General features: G+C 28.3%; 1 protein-coding gene across 1 annotated transcript; it reads left to right on the forward strand.

Moving 5' to 3' along the window:
- Positions 1-14,401: 14,401 nt before the first annotated feature.
- Positions 14,402-18,432, forward strand: LOC113865464 (phosphatidylinositol 4-phosphate 5-kinase 6-like). The gene is made up of 8 exons (XM_027500037.1): positions 14,402-15,651; positions 15,916-16,083; positions 16,272-16,437; positions 16,783-16,899; positions 16,974-17,167; positions 17,268-17,410; positions 17,491-17,566; positions 17,947-18,432. Exons 1-8 carry the CDS (start codon positions 14,540-14,542, stop codon positions 18,224-18,226), a joined length of 2,256 nt encoding a protein of 751 aa, XP_027355838.1. The 5' UTR covers positions 14,402-14,539; the 3' UTR covers positions 18,227-18,432.
- The last annotated feature ends 2,239 nt before the right edge of the window (positions 18,433-20,671 follow it).

The raw sequence follows: 20,671 nt of genomic DNA on the forward strand, positions 1-20,671 counted from the left end.
TATAATGTTTCTGTTCAAGTTATTCGCATTGGTCTAGCTCATGTGCTTGTTAATTGTTACTTGTTATTCCATTCTAGTTTTGGTTTAAGGTTTCCTACTAGGTATGAATAGAATCCACCATGTTTCTGTTCAAGGATGTTGAAATTAGATTCTAAACCAAATAATCACTGCAAATCAAGGTCATCCATATTCACATATGATTTTGACTTTGTTAATTGAATTAGGTTTTGCTTTATCAGAACTCTCTAACTTTGGCTCACAAGGTTGATAATGTTACCATGAGATAAGCTATGTTATCTAAAATCAATAATGAAGAAGCTCAAACATAGTTACCAAATACATGTTACAGGTACACGAGTACATGGTTCGTGTTCACACAGGGTTGATCACCTTCACAATAGTTCTTTTAAGGAGAACCCAGTACTGATACAACGTAAGGTGAATTTGATATACAGGATACAGGGTCATTAAGAGAATTTGTTAAGCTTTGACTGTCCTCCTCTTGAGATAGCTTTTAAGAGTAAGTTAGGTCCAATTTTCTAATAGAATTCAGTAATTGAGCTAAAAGACCAAACACAAAATACTTTGCAGTCACAATGGTATCCTCTGAAAGTATATGTTTAACCAAGTTGGTGCATGGTTTGGTATGATGCCAAATCAATGTGCAATTCACATTCCTAGAGGCTTATTTTTCCATAAGTGCTTGATTCATAAAATGAACGTATTAACACGTGTCCTTAATCCTTATCACCAAAAGAATAAGCTCAAGAGTACAGGCCCAAGAGCACAGTCCTTTTTTGCTCTTTATAAGTCCAAGATTGAGGACATGGATCAAGGATATTGGACCCGTTCTTTTTGTTTGCTCTTGCTCTCTACACTTTTGGATATTTAACCCAATTGCCGATCCTTCACCCAATGACTTGAAGTCCTTATAATTATGACCAAAATGAAAAACCAATGTCATTCATTCACTCTATCAAGACAATCATTCCGACCTTCAAATAACTGTTATACAGACCCTCCATTCAAAGAACCTTTTCCGTGTAGTTTCTATATAATGTGAACAATTAGGCACTTTAAACAGGGCCTCAAGACTGGAATTAGCCCTCCTTTTGGTTGGTAACTATGTAGGAAATGTTCTCTTGAGTTAACTCGTTTGATTAAAGAATGAAATTTAGATCTAATTGTTTTTGTTCCTATTTTTTTAATTAAAACTAGACATATATCTAATCAGCACAATAAGCGAGTGTTTAAATTGTAAGTGTCTATTACACCGTAAATTTAAGAGAATATTATATATTATCTTTAAATTGATGATCATAATAATTTTAAAATATTTATATTTTTTAAATAAACTATTAATTTTATGCATTAATATAAAATTAACGATGATAATTCTATTTCTTCCTCTAAGGTAAATTTTCATATATGTCATAATAAGCCCAATCCTCTGTAAATTTGTACTACCATTGCTGGGGTCACCATACTTGAGACTACTTTATCAAATATTTGATTTGATAAAATATTTGTCCCATATGAATCGATTGTAGAATACTCCAAAAAATCTTAAGACGAGATAATTTTAAGACCTTAAACTTGCAATGCATAGGACTAATGAGTCATCAAACTGTCCACTTTTCCAGCTCTTATGATCATATATCTCGATCTTTTGTATAAAATAATTTCAGTCATTTTTTAAATACTATATACGTTAAGGCAAATTGTTTGTATACAGAAAATATTTATCTTGCCTCCTTAATATGTAATTCATTAAAATTATAGGATTAGATCGTCTTAGGTTTAACAATAATTTTATGTTAAGAAAGAGATAATAAAGTAAATAATTTGTTTCTTGTGTTAAATTTAATTTTGCAGTTATTATAACTTTTTTGTGTAGTTTATTTATTTATTTTTTTCGCATTTAAAGGTCTAAATAAATTAGATTTTTTTTATCCAAACTTGTTCTACATAAATTTGCTACTCACATCAAACTGAATAAAACCAAAATAATCCACAACTCTAGTTAAATGCCTGTGACAAAATATAGACAACCATAGTTTTAATATACATGATCTTCAAAATATCCTCAGTTTGCCAACTCAATGTTGCGATTCCTATATTTATACAAAATATTCATTTAGTTATGCAAAATATAGGAAAAGAGAAGTGCTAAATAGTGCCAAAATTTTTCCATTGAATTCAACAAACGTATCGTGTCTGAATATAATTAGTTTAAATAATAAAATAAAAAATAAAAAGAAAATTTGACAAAAAAAAAAAAAGACAGTGTTATACAATTTTTTCGTCATTTGTTGTACTAAGTAGCAATTTTCATAGGAAAAATAGATGTTAATATATATGAGTTTAAAATATTATTTTTGCTCTCTCTTTATATACATATAAAGCAAGGATTACATTACTCTTATAATAACTTAATAACCCCTTGTAAACATTAAATTCTATTAATTTAACTAATTAAAAATTCTTCTTAAATAGATTAAGTTTACAAAAAATGATATAAATAAAAAATTAATAAATAATCTATTGAATAGTTTATTTTATCATTTGATAAGGATAATCTTTAATGTGTCACATAATTAACCGAAACCCATGAAAAGCAAAATAAATAAATTAGTGAATAACTTAATGTTTACTTTGTCAAATATATGAGTGTGCATCGTCATTCAGCCGTACCTTTGATTCCACTCAACCCCTTCAGAACTGATTGATTATAGTGACGTTATAACAAAGTGATTCATTTCAGTGACGTTATAAACATTATATTTCTTCACTTCTCTTCAGCTTTGCAAGAACACACTGCCACTGACACGCTGCTCCGCCACCCTATCCTCTGCCATCTGCGGCGGTGAGAATGGTTGGGAAGCGTGTCACGTCAATAAGGGTTCTTCGCATCCCAAATTCTGCTTCTGCCACATTCTTCTGTCGATTCAAAACTGAATGCAAATTCAGCAAAAGACTAAGAAGAGTGAATGAAAGAAGTGAACGATTTTCCAAATTTGCTGCTATTTCTCTTCACACTTTCCTTTCATTCCTTATTATTCTCGAATACCCATTTTCAATGCCATCAAATTTTCGTTCTCTTTTTCTCGGAATGTGTCCCTCTCTTTCATGCAGATGCATGAATATATAACTATTTTTTTAGATAAATGATAACATGTTTTTTAAAATGTTAATTTAAAAATTAATTATTATCTTTAAAAATACTAATTAATATAGTTTTTTAGAATTTTTAATGCATCTTATTTTTTATTGTAATTCTGTAACTAATACTGGAAAAATACTATTTAATAAGACCCAATTTTTTCATGACATCGCCACGTTAAATTTCTTATATCTTAGACAAAGTATTGAATGGTTTTATTTTATTTTTATAAGAATATTTCGCATTTTTTTATGATTCTTAATATAAGTTTTTTTTTCTTACAAAAGTTTAGGAATATTTATTATTTTTATGCATATTCATTTATAAATAATAAAGTTTTTTAATTTTTAGTAATTAATATAACCCAAAAAAAAAGTTAATTTTAATAATTTTTTTAAGTCTGTATGATTTATTTGAAAGAGTCTTATAAATACAATTTAAAAAATATATATTTTTAAGATAAAAAAATATACTTTTTATTTGATATGTGCATAGAATACTAGAAAAATATATAGAGCGATATACATTTAATTAAAATAATATTTTAATATAAAAAAATTCACCGTTATTAAATTTTAAATTATATATCTTTAATTTTTTTACTATAATTATTTTGAAATTTATATTTAATTATTTTTAACTGATTGATAATATTTTTTTATATCACCAGAAAACGTAAAACTGAATTTATCAATCATATAAAATACTCATAGATATATAGATATTTATTTTATTTTTAAATATAGATATATAATGGGCTGAACTTAGCTGAATAATTGGTGGATCCAAATTTATTGTGCTAGGCCTGCTATGCTATCTGTTGCCAACCTGTTTACGTTAACTCGCACGTTGTCAGTTGTTGCCAGGTTTTATATATTTTCATTTTATTTTTTTCTTGCTCTTTTTTATTATTATTTTCTGACTGAGAAGTTTTTTTTAATATGGAATATAAAAATTATACTCTCTTTATTTTTTTATCTGTCTTTATTTTAGAAAATTTTTTTTCTTTTTTATATGTCTCATTATAATTTTAAGAATACACTTATTATTTTTTTTCTTACTATACCCTTACTTTTTATATAAATAAAATGGCTAATTAATTTGTATAATTTTAAAAATTAAAGAAAAATTTCGCTAGTATACTCTATTTTCCAATTTTTATAAAATGAAAAAAAAATAGTGGATTAAAATTTATGGTACAATAAAATGATTTAATGAATTACAGCAAAATCGTGTGATTTAGAATATTAATGAAAAGCTAATACTATCAAGAAGATAGAGCTAAGAATATATAGTGAATAGCTAATTTTTAATACTAATAACTCTATATAAGTTATAGAGTAGTCAAAATTTAATTTAGAAACAATATAATAAAAAATAAAAAAGTAAAATTGAAAAGTAGATATAAAAATTTAGTAATTTAAAAATATTAAATAAATTTTTAATCTGTGTATTTTAATCTTAAAAAAGAGGTAAAAAAGAACGGAGAGAGTATGTAATAAAAAATGGTATATGTAATTGCTCATAAATAGACTTTTATCACTGAAAGATTTGTGACAGAAAATAATATTAATAACACACCAATACAAGCTGTGTTAAATGCAAAATGCTGGTGAAAATAATATTATTATTAATCATTTGTGTGTGCATTTATTTCTCCTGAATATAAATGTAGGAGTAGCAAGTAAGACGTATGCAAAAGTTTAAGGGAAAATAATTAAGAAAATAAAACCTTTGTTTTAGGAATGGACGACAAATAAATCAAATATTGCTTTTGTTGCACTTTACGAAGAAAATAAATAGAGCAGAAGTTGAATTTATGACCAATATATCGTATGTGAAAAAATGGGAGATATTAGGAAATGTTTAATCATCTTTTTGTCATTATTTGAAAACCAAGATATAATTATTAAATAGGAAGTCATCCCGATATTCTTTTTTTTATTTTTCAATTGTTCATTTTGCCAAAATTTTGATATAAAATTGCTATTAATTTCTTAACATGTGCCTAAAAGTAAATGATAAAAATTTATACTATAATGTATTTTTAAAATATATATTAGAAAAAACATAATTTTAAATCCCCTCATAATATCTTAGTACATTACTTATTATGTAAAGTAAAAATTGAATATATTTCAGGCTTAATTACACTTTTAATTTCTAAACTTTAATTTATGTATAATTTTAGTCTTTTTAATTTTAATGACTTATATTTAGTCATTTTATTTTTTAATTCAAATTAAGTCCTTTACTCCAAAATGCCATTCAATAATTAATAAAATATAATGAAAATGTGTTAAATTTTTTATTTATATAAATTTGTAAAAAAATATAAAATATTTAAAGATAAATACTATATAAAATATCATAAAAGTTTTTAATTTTATATATTTTTCTTTATAAATATATATAAATCAATGATATTTTACATATTTATTATATGTTTTGTTAAAACTATGAAATCCAAATCACACGTAAGTAAAATTAAGTCTACATTTTATGTTTTTAACACTTGTAAATATATTATTTTTATTTAATAAAAATATAGAATAGAAAGATATAGCGTTACTGAATGTTGGAATATCACCACTACCAATAATCATATTTTATATATCGATGTTGCTGCTTTATCAAAGTTACCTCAGTGTATGTAGATTCTGCCTCCACCCAAAAAACACATTGATTTTCTGGAAAACATTTGACTTCCAAGTCACTCAATTCAAAGTATATATTATGGATTTTACCAATCGATAATGGTTATGATTAAATAATTAAAAGTTAAAAGATTATTAAATTGTTGTATTTTTAATTAAAAAAATACAAATTTAAATGTTACTTTTACTGAAACAATTAAAGAAATCATAAATTACATGTACAGGTAATCTGAATCTAACTGTGATTGCATTATGAAATAATTTGGAAACTACTATTGGAAGCAATAAAGATCCCAACTTAAAGTAAAAATTATCATAATTATTCATATGCTTGAGGGAGAACTCATCTTTATTCTCTGGACAACTAGAAGTTAATAATTACAATAAAAGAAACCCAAAAGTTTCATATTAGCAGCATGTATTTTCCAATCTTTAAAGATCTAAGCCTGGAGTGAGGCCTGGGTTTGGGATAGGACGAAAATGAGAACAAAGTTTAAGTGTTGTTTAGTTTGAGAAAATATTTTTAATTGTTAAATTTTTTTCATTTTATATTTTTTGAAAATGAAAATCATGTTTATTTTGTTATCTAGTTTTTAGATTTTAGAAAATAAAAATAGTGGAAATGTGTTTAGTTTATTAAAACTATAGGTTTATGAATTATTTTTTATGAAGTATAAAAATAAATTATGAATTTATATGTTATTAATGACAAAATTTAAATACAATAGTTATATAATATTAAATTTATTATAATTTTGACTTGTCAGAATGATCAATATAAGTAAAATTCTATGTGAATAAATCATATAGATATAGGTATATATTTACCATATTAAATAAAAATAATACGATTTAATGAATAAAAATGTATAGTTTTAAAGTCATAACGCGAAAAATTATAAATATAAAGTTGTTTATCAAATATATAAAAAGTACTTGAGCTAAATCAATATAATCCCAAAAGATATAAAATTAATTATCTTATAGTCTTCATAAACAAAAAAACAAAAAAATTATAAACCATCAACTATTTTTTAGTTTGGATAAATTTCTCCGTAAATACTTATAAGGGTAAAGCAATTAAATAATAAAATGAAACATTTTTTTCATAAATTAAAATAAACTTATGTTTTTTTTTATACTTTAAATTTTATTTTATTTAAATTATTTTTAATTCATTAACAAACTTTTATTATATATATATATATATATATATATATATATATATATATGTGTGTGTGTGTGTGTGTATTATAAATTTTGAATTTTTATAATGGTTCTAAATGCTTTTGGTAATTTTTCTACATGAGTTGTAATAGTTTGTGCCATTTCAACTCCTATCTTGTTGATTTATCTTAAGATTTCTTCATTCACAATCAAATCTTTTCTAATCCACCACCATTAAAATAAGCAAGTTATGCGAATTAATACATTGAAATGAAACCATTTTATCATCTATAATTTACATACCTCTAATAATAATATATAAATAAAACTGAACCCAATTCTATATTATCGTTATTATTAGCAATATTTGTAATTATTGTCAATGCTTCTTTTTTTTTAAAATCAAATTTATATAAATCCAATTGAAGATCAATTACGTTTTCAGATAAATTTATTAATTTAATCATATTATCTATTCAAAATGTGATGAAAGAAGTACTTAATTTTGAAACTTTTATCAATAATCTTACAGGTCAAAAGTTTTTTTTTTTTTTTAAAGCAATTGATAAATTATATTAAACTAGATCTCATGCATTTGTTTTCTAAGTTTTACGTAACAACCTTGATATCTAATAACCAAGTTTAAAAATTTTATTATTTAAAAATTTCACTATTGCATTTGTGAACTTTTTTTTGTTTTGGTGTACATATCCCTGGACAATAGATGAAAGATTAAAACCTTTCGAAGCATTAGAGATTAACGAGATAATCTTTGATTTTCCAATAAAACATTTTTTACATGCATACAGAATTAAAAACTTAATCCTCATCAATTTTATGTCGAACTTTGTTGATAGATGAGTTAACTTATATATTTGCATGCATCTTGTTAGATTTTGCAGGCAACATACGCACAAACAGTAGCCAACTGGTTTAAGCCTTAATTAGATTCTTATAATTTGTTGAGAACTAGGATTTCCACTAACAGATAAAAAAAATCTTATTGATTTGCCAGTTATTTCCGAGATATTGATATCAAACGAGTTTATAACTAAGAAAATAAAATCAAAGATAAGTATCCATCATAAAATACTCAACGTCTGAAAGAGATGATTTTGTAGACAAAACAAAAAAATAAATCTATAATTGACATGTTGGGAGAGGAGGGGCTTGAAATAAGACAAGAACTAAAGTTTATGCATGAAGATGGACGTGTGGATATGGAATGATCACATATCAATGATAGGATTGAGTAGTCGATGGTACTTTGAGGTTGAAATTTGATGCTCAACTGTGTGATAAAAATCATATTGGAAAAACCATTTATTCAATTGAAAGTTGATGTTTTGAAAGAAAATTTCACAAGATAAGAACCTTATTTCCTTCAATATGGGGAATCGACCATTGATAGAGATCGAAGATGGGGTTGTATACAGAAGAGGCATAGACACATGGGGCATGATTTTTGAACCCTGTCTCACCAGCTACCCATTTTTGGCTGAGTTAATTAGTTTGGAATATTCATAATAATTAAGAAACTGACATCATAGATACAATGATATTTAGAATCCATTTTAAAGAGATTGAGAAATATGTTCCACTGAAGTGTGCGTGTGTGGGGCTGTAAACAATCCAAACATCAGTTACCTTAAAAATTAAGTAAATATTAAATAATATTTTCAAGGCATTGGATAAAAAATTTAAAATAAATATAGCTTTTACCATCTGCTGATAACAATATTTGACATATCCTTAATATTGGCAAGAAAAGGAGAAACCCAAGAGATGAAGATGGTTAATTTAGTGTTATCTATAGGCACAAGTGTAGAAAAGAGCTAAAGTGGGGGACCATTTGCTAAGGTTCAGGTTTTTGGTCTTGTCTCCAAGCTACTTAGGTGGTTCAAGCCTATGAACAAGCCTAGATTAGACAAAAGGTTATTTTGTCTCTGACATTAGCTACCTCAATGGGAGACAAGACCCTAACATAGTTGATATCAAAATGAAAGAGCATAATAAATTTAGAGCATTGGTGGGCTCTGTGGGATCCCAATCAGCAACAAATTGCCTGCATTTTCAATGACAACAAAGCCCTTCATGTCTCTTCAAAACATAAACCATACTGTCATTGACACAACACATTGTTTAGAGGGCAATTACTGACTTTGACCTAACAAAACAAAGGGACAGTGATAGACCCATTTTTAATTAGGGCTTTGAAATGGGGTCCCTTGGTTTTAATTTTAATATTGCATTATTTTATAAGCTTCTGATTTTCATGTGGACACGTAGTTTTGTTACCACCATGCCACTATGTTTATTATCATATGGTTCTTCTTTCCGAAAATGTGGAAAGATGTCATGGCATGACAACAAGAGTAACAATCCTCTCACGATCATCAATATTTTTCAAGGAAGAATGGAAAATTGTGGGAATTAAATGAACTTGAAATGCCAGCCATGCATGGCATGGATTTGATGATGTGGTTGACTATTTAAGGTGATGATGATTGAGAATTCATGAAGAATTATTCAATCAAATGTTTAACCATGCTTAACATTGTTTATCCACTGTTTATAATTGTGTAGCTTCTCTATTTACAAGTGTGACCTTTGTATGAGGTTTTAGAGGGTCCCTTAATAATTGGGTTTGACAATGGGGAGTTGGAGTTGGAGTTGGCTGCGTTGCACGTATGGTTTGGGACCATCACAGTTCACACTCCTTCCGCACGCTTCAATCAACCCATTCATCAGTTATTAATGATATATGAAAGGGACACTTCTATTTTTCTTATACTCTATCACCACGTAGACCCATCTCTCTTCCTCTATTTTATTTTATTTTTTTACATACCAATCAGTTTTTACCTTGATACATAAATGTATAATGTTTGACAACTTTTAAATAAAAATTTACTTTTTTTTCTTTCTCTAAATTCATTTATTAATTATAAAGGATAAAAATAGGTCTAACTATATCACAGATGCTCACATCCTATTTTTTTTTTAAAATTTGACTTTATTAATTTAAATAATAAACTTAATTTAAATTTTAAAAAAATTATTAGACTCAATAAAATAACTTAAATAAGACTCGTAAAATTAATAAATATTAATCTTTTTTATTAGAGTTAAAAAATATTACTACTATGTATTCTTTAAAAAAAATACATAGTAGTAAAAAAAAGAGTTTTTAAAGAATATATAAATCTATAAATTAAAGCATTTTAAAGAGTTATCTTAATAAAAAAAAGAGTTATCTTACATGACACTGATTTTAGAAGTCATTTTTATTTTTCATTATGCTTTTAACATTTAATTTATTTTGTATTTTAAAAATCATATCTCTTTTATATAGTCTTATTTAATATAATTAAAAAATAATTATTAGTGATAATTTTTTTAATTTTTACTAAACTAAAAATAATCATATAATATATTTAAAATTGTCAGAGTGTCTTGATCGGCATACAATTATTATAAGATGTATTCTATAATATAAAATATTTATCGTATTAATAGTTAAAAAGTTGGATAAAAAATAAAATTTTAATCTGTTTTTTAAAATAATATTAATATAAGTTTTAAATAATAACAATATAACTCATTATTATAAAAAGTATATATAACAGATATTTTATGTTCAATATTTAATTGTAATTTTGTCTCTACATTTTAATATATGCATAATTTTGGTCTTCTTAATTTTAATTTCTCACATTTAATTCTTCTAGTTTTTAAAATGCTCAAATCAAGTCCTCCACACTAAAATTAATTTTTTTAATAAAATACTAATTTTTCATTCTTTCATTATATTTTATGAATTATTAGATAAAATTTTAGAATAAGAAATTAATTTAAACATTTAAAAAATAAAATAAAAACAATTAAAACTAAAAAATAAAATAAAATCACACTTACATTGTGTATTATAATAATATAAGCGTTGATTTGTAAATTATATATATTATTATTATTATTATAATTGAATCGATATGTATTCTAATGAGGTGTTATATAGCATGGCAACACCGAGTGGCTCACATGTTTCCCAACGCAACAGAAAAATTGACACTTATTAATTTGCTATGAAAAGTTTTGTAAAATAATATAAAAATAATTAATGATTAGTGGGTATAATGAAGAAAAACAATAATAATTAGTCGACCATATACATATTCCCCGTTATCTCAATAATAATTAATCATACTTGCAAATTTATATATATTATATCACTAATTTCATATTGATTGAAAATTAAAGGTGTCATCTGCAAATTTATTCACAACCCCACCTAAATCAAATGTTATAGGATGCTAATAAGTATATATGTCAACATGTGTTCTTTATTGGTTAGCATAGAGTTTAATATTTTGTAAATGTAGGTTACTTTTCCTAAGAATTGAAGCATTTGCTCATCAATATATCAGAATTGCAGGTTCTTGTAAGTTATTAGATTACAAGTGTATTCAATGTTAGTGAAAAGTTGAAAAATTAACTAAAACTTTCTAAGTTGTTCAATTAAATGTATTGAATAAACCTATCTATTAAACTATTTTTTATGTGTAAAAGATATATAGTTGTTTAAGTGTTTAACATTAACTTGAAATTTGATAGTTTTTTTTAAATATTTTTATTACATACAATTATAACACAGTATAAATAAATTTATGTTATAATTTTGATCGTTATAAAAATAAATGGATAAGCAAGAGATTATTATGTATTAACGCTTATGTTAGATTCATGGTGTTAGTATATAATACTTTACGAAAAAAATGCCAGTAATATTTATTTTTAACACATCTTTACTTGTTAATTAAAATTTATTAAAAATTATAAAAATTATATAAATTTTATACTTTTTTATTCTTAATTTAATATTTTGATATTTTTAATAAATTTAGTTAATAATAAAAAAACGTGTTACTAACACTCCTTTTATATATGCAAAAATTACATGTTTATAGTTATTGGATTGATTATATTTTTAATTAGTTAAAAGTTTATTTTACTATTTAAAATATTTGTTTGAATAAAATACCTTTGTTTATTTTAAGGTTTTTTTAATATTATTTTGAATAATTTTTTAACATTTTAACTCTTAGTTGAAATTTTTTTTTATTTTTGATATATTTTTCTATAATAGAATCAATAAATTTATCACTTTTAACTCCAATGGTTAATTCAGTGGTGTAAGACTTTATTGTAGGATTGAATATTTTGAACCAAATACAAATAAAACATTCGATTCAATTTAGATTGATTTAAAAGTTATATTAAAATTAAACTAATATGAACTAATATTTTATGGTTTGAATTGAATTATTTTGTTAAGAAACACAAATTTAATTTTTTAATAGTATATAAATAAAATATTGTTAATTAGAGTATGAATAGAGTTTTAAATTAGTAAGTAAATATTTTTAATAACTATTTTTGTTTAAGAGATAATGTTTATTAAATAAAAAATGAAATATATAATAACTATAAAAATTATTTTGAAGCATTGAATTCTATTATAAATTACAACTTAATCTAAAGTATAAATCATAAATTAAAATAATCTCATATTTTTCTTAAAAATTAAATATATGTTTTAATAATAGAATACTAAAACTAATATAAAATAATCTATTCACAATTTAATTAAATTCTTGATAATTTTAATTGATAATTATTCAATTTTCAGTGTTTTTGATTTGATTTTTGGGCACTTTTAATTTTTGGTTGATGCATAAAAAAATAATATTTGTATTAAATGAACACAGCTCAGAAAGAGAAGTTACCTTATAACAAAATTAGGGTGCACTACACGTTAAGGGACTAGCTCGTTCCTTTCCTCTAGAGTATACCAAAAAAATTATCATAAGTCTTAAGAGAACTTATAATTAAATCTGCATATTATTATGAATAAACATGTTTGTTTGTTTAAAAAAAAGTTTCAATCTTTCTGGTTAAATAATCTCATTTGCAGTGAAAACAAAACCTATTATTGGCCACCAATGAATATCTGTTCCTTGTACATCTATTAAACTTCAAACATATATCCCATAAACCAGAAAAGTAGAATACCCCCCCTAATGTTTTTGAGTTTTGTGCATTGTTATTATTTTTTAACTTAAAAGAAAAACATTAGAATTAATTTGTATAATAAGTTGATTACCTCATTAATTTGTGTAATGAGTTCATTACCTTATTTATTTTTATGATTGATGATAGGTTGGTACAAATTTTATTTCACACTCTTTGACATATCTCATTCACTTTTGAAAAGTCTAAGCAAGCAGCAAGTGCGCGTAGCTGAGTTATATCTTGCATGTCTTTAATAAATGTTTTGGCTCCATGAGGCATGAAAACATTGGCACTACAATGTAATGTAACACTTCAAAAATGCCAATGACCATTCACATTTTGTTATATAAAATTCATTCTGTTTGTGATGTCAAACAAACAAAAAGAAACCTTTCATTGTTTTTTCATCTCCTATTTTTTACACAACAATGTCCCATATTGTTTTTTTCAAAGTAAACGTATTCTTATACAAAAGACACTTTCACAGCAAATAAATAGGAAACAAGTTTAATGAAAACGATTAATCCTGCACAAAATAGTAAACTACAATTTATAATCCTCAAATTCAATACTCAGCATTTGAAACACAGCCTAATTAAGTAATTATCTAATAAAATTTTATTACATGAAAAATATACCTTATATTTAATTGTAAAACCATTTAAAATAAACTAAAAATAAAATATTTTAGCAAAATTATGCAAAATAGTTTATTAAAAGAAGTTTAAAAAGAACTTATAAAATTTGTTATTTTTATTTTTATTAACTTTATATAAACTCTTTTAAATAGGGTTTCAATTGTATCTTTAATGAATTTTTATGTATAAGAAAATAGAAGAAGAAGGAGAAAACCAAAATTAGGAGGAGGTTGCTAAAAATGGCATTGACATGAATACATCCTCTCACCACCATTTCTCTCATTCTTCCAATTGTCTAGTCTGCTATTACTTTTAGGAGCCAAATTCGGAATCAATAGAATGATGAGCTGAATCTCTTTGGTCCAAACCATCTAAAGAAAGAAAACAAACAAAAAGCAGGAAAAGAGAATAAAATAAAGAAAATAAAGTGAATATTAGAATAAAAAATTGCAAAAAAATAAAATAAAAAAATAAAAAAGAAAAGAAAAGCCAGTTACAGGTTCCAACCAACCTTTTTGCTTTCCCTGTCAATCCTACAGCACCAGTTTCTTTCAAAATCTGAATACAACCCATTCATTATACAGAACCAAAATCTGGGGAAAAGAAACAAACTTGTTAATGGGTTTTGGTTTTTGATTTTCCATTCCCTTTGTTTTTCCTCTTCTTCATCTTTACCTTTCAAAAATGATTCCTGTGATGAACATTGTGCATTGACAACAGGTATTTTCATTTTGTTTGATGGATGAAGAAGGTGAATAATAGGCGAAAGGGTATTGTGGGGTGTGAGAAAGAGGGAGAGAGAGCGGGTGGGAAGAGGCAAAGTTGAAGGCTTTTGGAGAAGAATGAACAAAGAGCTTACAGGCTTGGGAAAGGTTTGGGAAGCAGCAGTTAGAAAATCAGCAGGTCCAAGGAAGAGGGCAAAGAGCATCTTCACATCAATGTCTGTTGCCCATGTTGATGATGATGATGATGGAAGGCATGGTGATGAGGTATCCCATGTTGAGAAGATTCTCCCCAATGGTGACTTCTACACAGGGCAATGGCTTGACAATTGTCCCTATGGCAATGGAAAGTATCTATGGACAGATGGGTGCATGTATGTTGGAGAATGGCAAAAGGGTGGCATCATGGGAAAAGGGAAGTTTACTTGGCCAAATGGTGCCTCCTATGAGGGTGACTTCAAGAGTGGTTACATGGATGGCAAGGGCTCTTACATAGGTTCTTCTGGGGACACCTACAAAGGTTGTTGGGTGATGGAGTTGAGGCAGGGTCAAGGGACTCAGAGTTATCCCAATGGGGACTTGTATGATGGAGAATGGAGGAAAGGGGTGCAGAGTGGACATGGGAGGTACCAATGGAAGAATGGGAGCCATTACGTCGGCCAGTGGAGGAATGGTTTGTTCTGTGGGAATGGTACCATGGTGTGGAACAGTGGGAACAGGTATGATGGTTCTTGGGAAGATGGGTTGCCAAAGGGGAATGGAACATTCAGGTTTGGTGATGGGAGTCTCTATGTTGGAGTTTGGAGCAAAGATCCAAAGGAGCAAAGTGGGACTTATTACCCTTCTTCTTCCTCTGATGGCAATTTGGAGTGGGATCCTCAGGAGCTGTTTTCTGTGGACTTGATTGATTGCAGTGTTTGTTCTTATGAGAAAATCACAATTTTTCCTTCACAGAAGACTTTGACTGTGCCTGGGTTTGAGGAAGATAAGATGAGTAAGAAGGGAACTGATGCAAATGGGAGGCAAAGGTGGACGTCAGTGGATGGAAGGATTAGTAATTACAGTTCTGAAGATGGCTCTTACAGTTATGATGGCTCAAGGAGCCCTCAGGTTGATAGTTCTGTTCCAAGAGTGCCAAATTTGAGGTTGAAGGCTCCAAAGAAACAAGGAGAGACTATATCCAAAGGGCATAAGAATTATGAGCTCATGCTTAATCTGCAGCTTGGTATCAGGTACTGAACTGGTCATAGTTATTTTCCTGTGAATTCTGATTTATTCTCATTTTTCTGGTTCACTGCAGCCTTTTTGCATTTGCTTTTTTTCCTTCTTTTTGAGTGGTAGACTGTGTCTTCTAGGATGAGGATTTAAGTTACTTTATAACTGTGTGTCACCGTATGGGTATGGTGCAATGATGAATGTGGACTTGCAAAAGAAAATTCCCTTTCATGATTCTAATTTTAACTGTGCGGTTATTAATTTCTTGTGCCATAGCACAGACATGCTGTTGGAAGACCTGCTCCAAGTACCTCTCTTGATTTGAAGTCTTCTGCATTCGATCCTAAAGAAAAAGTATGGACTAAATTTCCACCAGAAGGATCCAAGCACACGCCACCTCACCCATCTTGCGAGTTTCGATGGAAAGACTACTGCCCGGTAGTGTTCAGGTAAGCTTTTGATCAAAATCTCAAGACTAAATTATGTTTGTTAATTAGCTGAACCACATTTTGTATCTGAATCTTCTAATTCTGCTCTTGTAAATTTACATCACAAAGAGTCCCTAACTATTGGAACTATAACTATTTATGTATCCTAATTCCTAGATCCTGATTGTTTATTTCTTATCTATTTGCAGGGCTCTCAGAAAGTTGTTCAAAGTAGATCCTGCTGATTACATGATATCATTATGTGGGAACGATGCACTTCGGGAGCTCTCGTCCCCTGGAAAAAGTGGAAGCTTTTTCTATTTGACCAATGATGACCGTTACATGATAAAGACCATGAAGAAATCAGAAGTAAAGGTGAGTTCCCTTTTAGTTGGATAGATTGAATATAAGCCTCAAGGTGTTATAATTCTAACCATACACTGTCCTCACCTTGCTTTTCAAGAATAAGAAAGTTTCACCAGTAATCCTGAGTTTTCAGAACAGTTGTGGAACAATACTGAGCATTACTAAAGAAAATGTATCATAAACTTTGAACATTATATGCTTTTGAACTAATTTAAAAGCCTTTTCAGACTTACTTCTTTGCCATTCAACAGGTCTCTTTGATGTGATAGTTTTCAGTTGTTTCTTGTTATAAATGTTACTTTTTATTATCTACTAAAAGATAGTTCATTCAAGACTATTTAAAAATGATTGCAGGTTTTTCTGAGAATGCTGCCTGGTTACTACAAACATGTTCGGGCTTTTGAGAACACACTAGTCACAAAGTTCTTTGGCCTCCATTGTGTTAAGCTAACAGGAACTGCACAAAAGAAGGTAATGCTGCTGAGGTTTATATAAACTTTTATTTTGACAAAAGATTATAATTGATTACCCTTGATAAATTTCAGGTTCGATTTGTCATCATGGGAAATCTATTCTGCTCACAATATGCCATCCATAGGCGCTTTGATTTGAAAGGTTCGACCTTTGGTCGCTCAACAGACAAACCTGAGGCAGAAATAGAGCCTACAACAACACTGAAAGACCTTGATCTAAATTATATATTTCATTTGCGAAAGTCTTGGTTTCAAGAATTCTGCAGGTACTTAATCACTATACAAGCTTCTATTTCATTAAGCACATTTTATTGGCTGCTCTGTCAATAGATCATGACTATATTTTTTTAACACTCCTTTATGCAGGCAAGTGGATAGGGACTGTGACTTTCTTGAACAGGAGAGGATTATGGATTACAGTATGTTGGTAGGTCTTCACTTTCGAGGAATGTCATGTAGTGACACTGTTACTCCTTCTGGTCGCAGTTCCGGCGCTCAAACCCCAACTGGTTATATCTCATCATAGATGGATTTTCTTAAATTTTATTTCAATGTGGATTTTTTCTGAATACATGAACATACATTGCAGGAAATGGTAGCTTTGATGATGGAGCCCCTCGTCTTTCTGGAGTGGATGTGGATCGTCTTGTAGTAGATCCTAGCCGGTAGTCTATCAACACTTCATGGCAGAAGTTTCAAATTCTTAATAAATCTGGTTTAGATAGCTAGCTAAATTGTGAGACTAAACCAATAGGAATCCAACTAGGAAAAGCATTGTTTTGCAATTACTATTTGTTGATGCAACATACATGTAGCAATCCTATTTAACTTAGACATGACAGTTTTGCTTCCGTTATATCATGCATTGCTTCTAAATTCATTGTTGATACTTCACTTTTACTTCACCCCTTTATTTGACCCCTCCAATCTGCATTAATGCTTATCTTGCGCCAATACTCAAGCTTTTACTGCCACCTTGATTCCCATCAGTCAAGAAAGGTGACATGTTCTGAAAATAATTATTATTTTTTTTTTCATGTTTCAGGTGGATTCAATTGGGCATAAGCATGCCAGCACGGGCTGAATTGACGATGCGAAGAAGTTGTGACACTCCTCAGCTCGTTGGAGAACCAACAGGGGAGTTATATGAGATTATCATATTCTTTGGGATAATAGACATATTACAAGACTACGACATTAGTAAAAAGCTTGAGCATGCTTATAAATCATTCCAATATGATCCGACTTCAATCTCTGCGGTTGATCCAAGGCTATACTCGAGACGGTTTCGTGATTTCATCTTCAAAGTTTTTGTAGAGGACTAAGTATTCAAAATGCAGTGACAGCACTAACCAACACATTGATATCCATGCCCAGAGTGGCCACCACCGACACACACTAGTTGGGAGGGTATTTTGTGATATAGGACGGGATACACATTTCTGGAATATATGTTCATTCCCTCCCAACATCTTCACCCCCTTACAGTTTGTGAATTTTATATCAATTATAGTCACAGCTAATGTATGTTGTAGTGTAGATCAATGTTGTTCAGAGTTACTCAAGCCTTTTCCAATTGTAAATGAATCAACAAAAAGGGTCAAACAACATTGGAAATTATTCTTTTTGTAACTGTTTTCTCACTTCTCTTGTCCCAGGTGAGCCTATTGGGTCTTAGTGCTGAATAAAAATGTACAGAAAATGAGGTGGAGGATGTTTAGATTTTTGTGTGCAGAAATGCATGGATCATCCTTACCACCTTAGAAAGGGATGTGATTTCAAATTACTAACTCTTTATTTTGTGTAGTTGTGCACCTTTTGCATGCTATGGTTTTGTGACCCTTTAATCAATTGAAAGGTTTAAGCAATCATTTTAAGGTGTTTCTGCTTCATTTTTCATTTAACTGGATATAGATCCCCATATTCATTACTATGAGATTGTGTGGTTTATACATTTTTCAAAGTGCTTAGTTAAAAATTCCCTTTTAATAAACCGCTCATATTAGTTTCAATGGTTTTTCTATAATTTACCGATGATTAATTAATAAAAATGATAACAATAATTCTTAGGTTTTATTTTAAATAACAAAAATAAAAAGGCTTTATTGATATTAACAAAACCAATATTTTAAGTGGTAATTTTGTTCCACACAGTATATTAAATAGTTTTATTGCATATATATGCTAAATGGATTCACTGCTTCAATAATTTTCTTTCAAGAGTTGGTCTTTTTTCTGATACAGAGTTAAGAATAATAATAATAATAAATAATTTTTATAGTACTTTAAAATTCAGAAGACATTTTATAACTTTTATATGTTAAATAATAATTACTGTTAATATTATATTAAATATGTATAATTATAACGAAGGATAATAGTGTATTTAAAAAGTATATAAATATTTTTAAAATTTTAAAATATTATAAACATTAAAATGTTCTCTCAACTTTGAGAATATAGTAATAAAAATTATAATAATAATAAATTTTGTAAATTAATTTAAATGAATTTTTTTGGCATAAGTAAATTTTGAACATTCGAGAAGCTGGAGGCTGGGTATGGAAGAAAGAGAAGACTGAGGATGAATGGAGATAATGAGAGAAGGTGGTATAGGAATGGTGATAAAGGAAGAGGAAAGTGGAGAGTTGGGTATAAAGAAGAGAGAGAGAGAGAGATAGGTATAAGGGGAGGTGAGGTGAGAGTAGAAAGAGAAAGAGAGGAGTTAGGTATGGGGTGAAAGAAAGATGAAGTTGAGAGAGGAAGAAAGGAGTTAGGTACGATAGAAGAAAGAATGTTGAATATAGAAGTTAAATATGGTTAAATATGGAAGTTGGGGAGAGAGTATTAGTCATGAGGAGAAGAAGAGAAGACTAAGAGAGAAAACGCAAAAGTGTTCATTTAAAAGACAACCCACTTCCTGTGCTAGAAGCAAACTTATGCAGCACATCGTTAGCTACAGTAATGAAAATTACAACTGCCAACTTCTTTTGAATGTTCTCCAACTTGAACCCTACGATCTCACACTCTTACACAGATTGAAATAAGAAAGAATCCTTGTTGAAACTACCCACATTGGGCTTCTCTTCAAAATAACTCTCGGAGAAAATGACTTGCAAAACAACAAATTTAGAAATTGAATGAGGACTTAGACGCGTATAGGCTTTGTCGAACAGGTAGTGACAACGATGTGTGTAACGTCTTTATCTCAAAATTTCATACAAATAAAAAAAAATGGTTCAATTTGGTCTAATTTTTAGTCTAAAATTCAAACACAATTGAAAATCTTGCTGAAATTGATTATAATCGTTTAGTTAAATTGTTTCATACTCATTGAGTGAAATAATACAATAACTCATACTTTAGAATTTTCCAGAAACATAAATGGAAAGTAAAGATTATACATTTAATTACAAATACTGTCAAAATATACAGTTCTTACAATAATGTACATTATCAAACCCTACAAAATAGATCCCAGAGCAATCTCAGCCCTAATCATCTTCAGAATCCAAACCCTCTAGTGCAGCTAGATCATCAAAGTCTAGGTCATCATCCAGACCCAGATAACTATCGCCAGGATCAGCCTCAACTTCTGTCCCAAAAACCCTCTCAACGGTCCATCGGGTGGGATTTCCAAAAAGGTCGTGGTCATGGAATTCATAGACGTAGGTGATGATTGCTGGGGATCTAACTATACCCCTATACATGTATATACTAAGGGTTTCGTGTATCCTATTATTAGAAAAGTCAAAGGGTATACTACGTTT

This window comes from Abrus precatorius, unplaced genomic scaffold, assembly GCF_003935025.1.
Source record: "Abrus precatorius isolate BTA unplaced genomic scaffold, Abrus_2018 Scaffold4, whole genome shotgun sequence".
Taxonomy (NCBI): Eukaryota; Viridiplantae; Streptophyta; class Magnoliopsida; order Fabales; family Fabaceae; genus Abrus; species Abrus precatorius.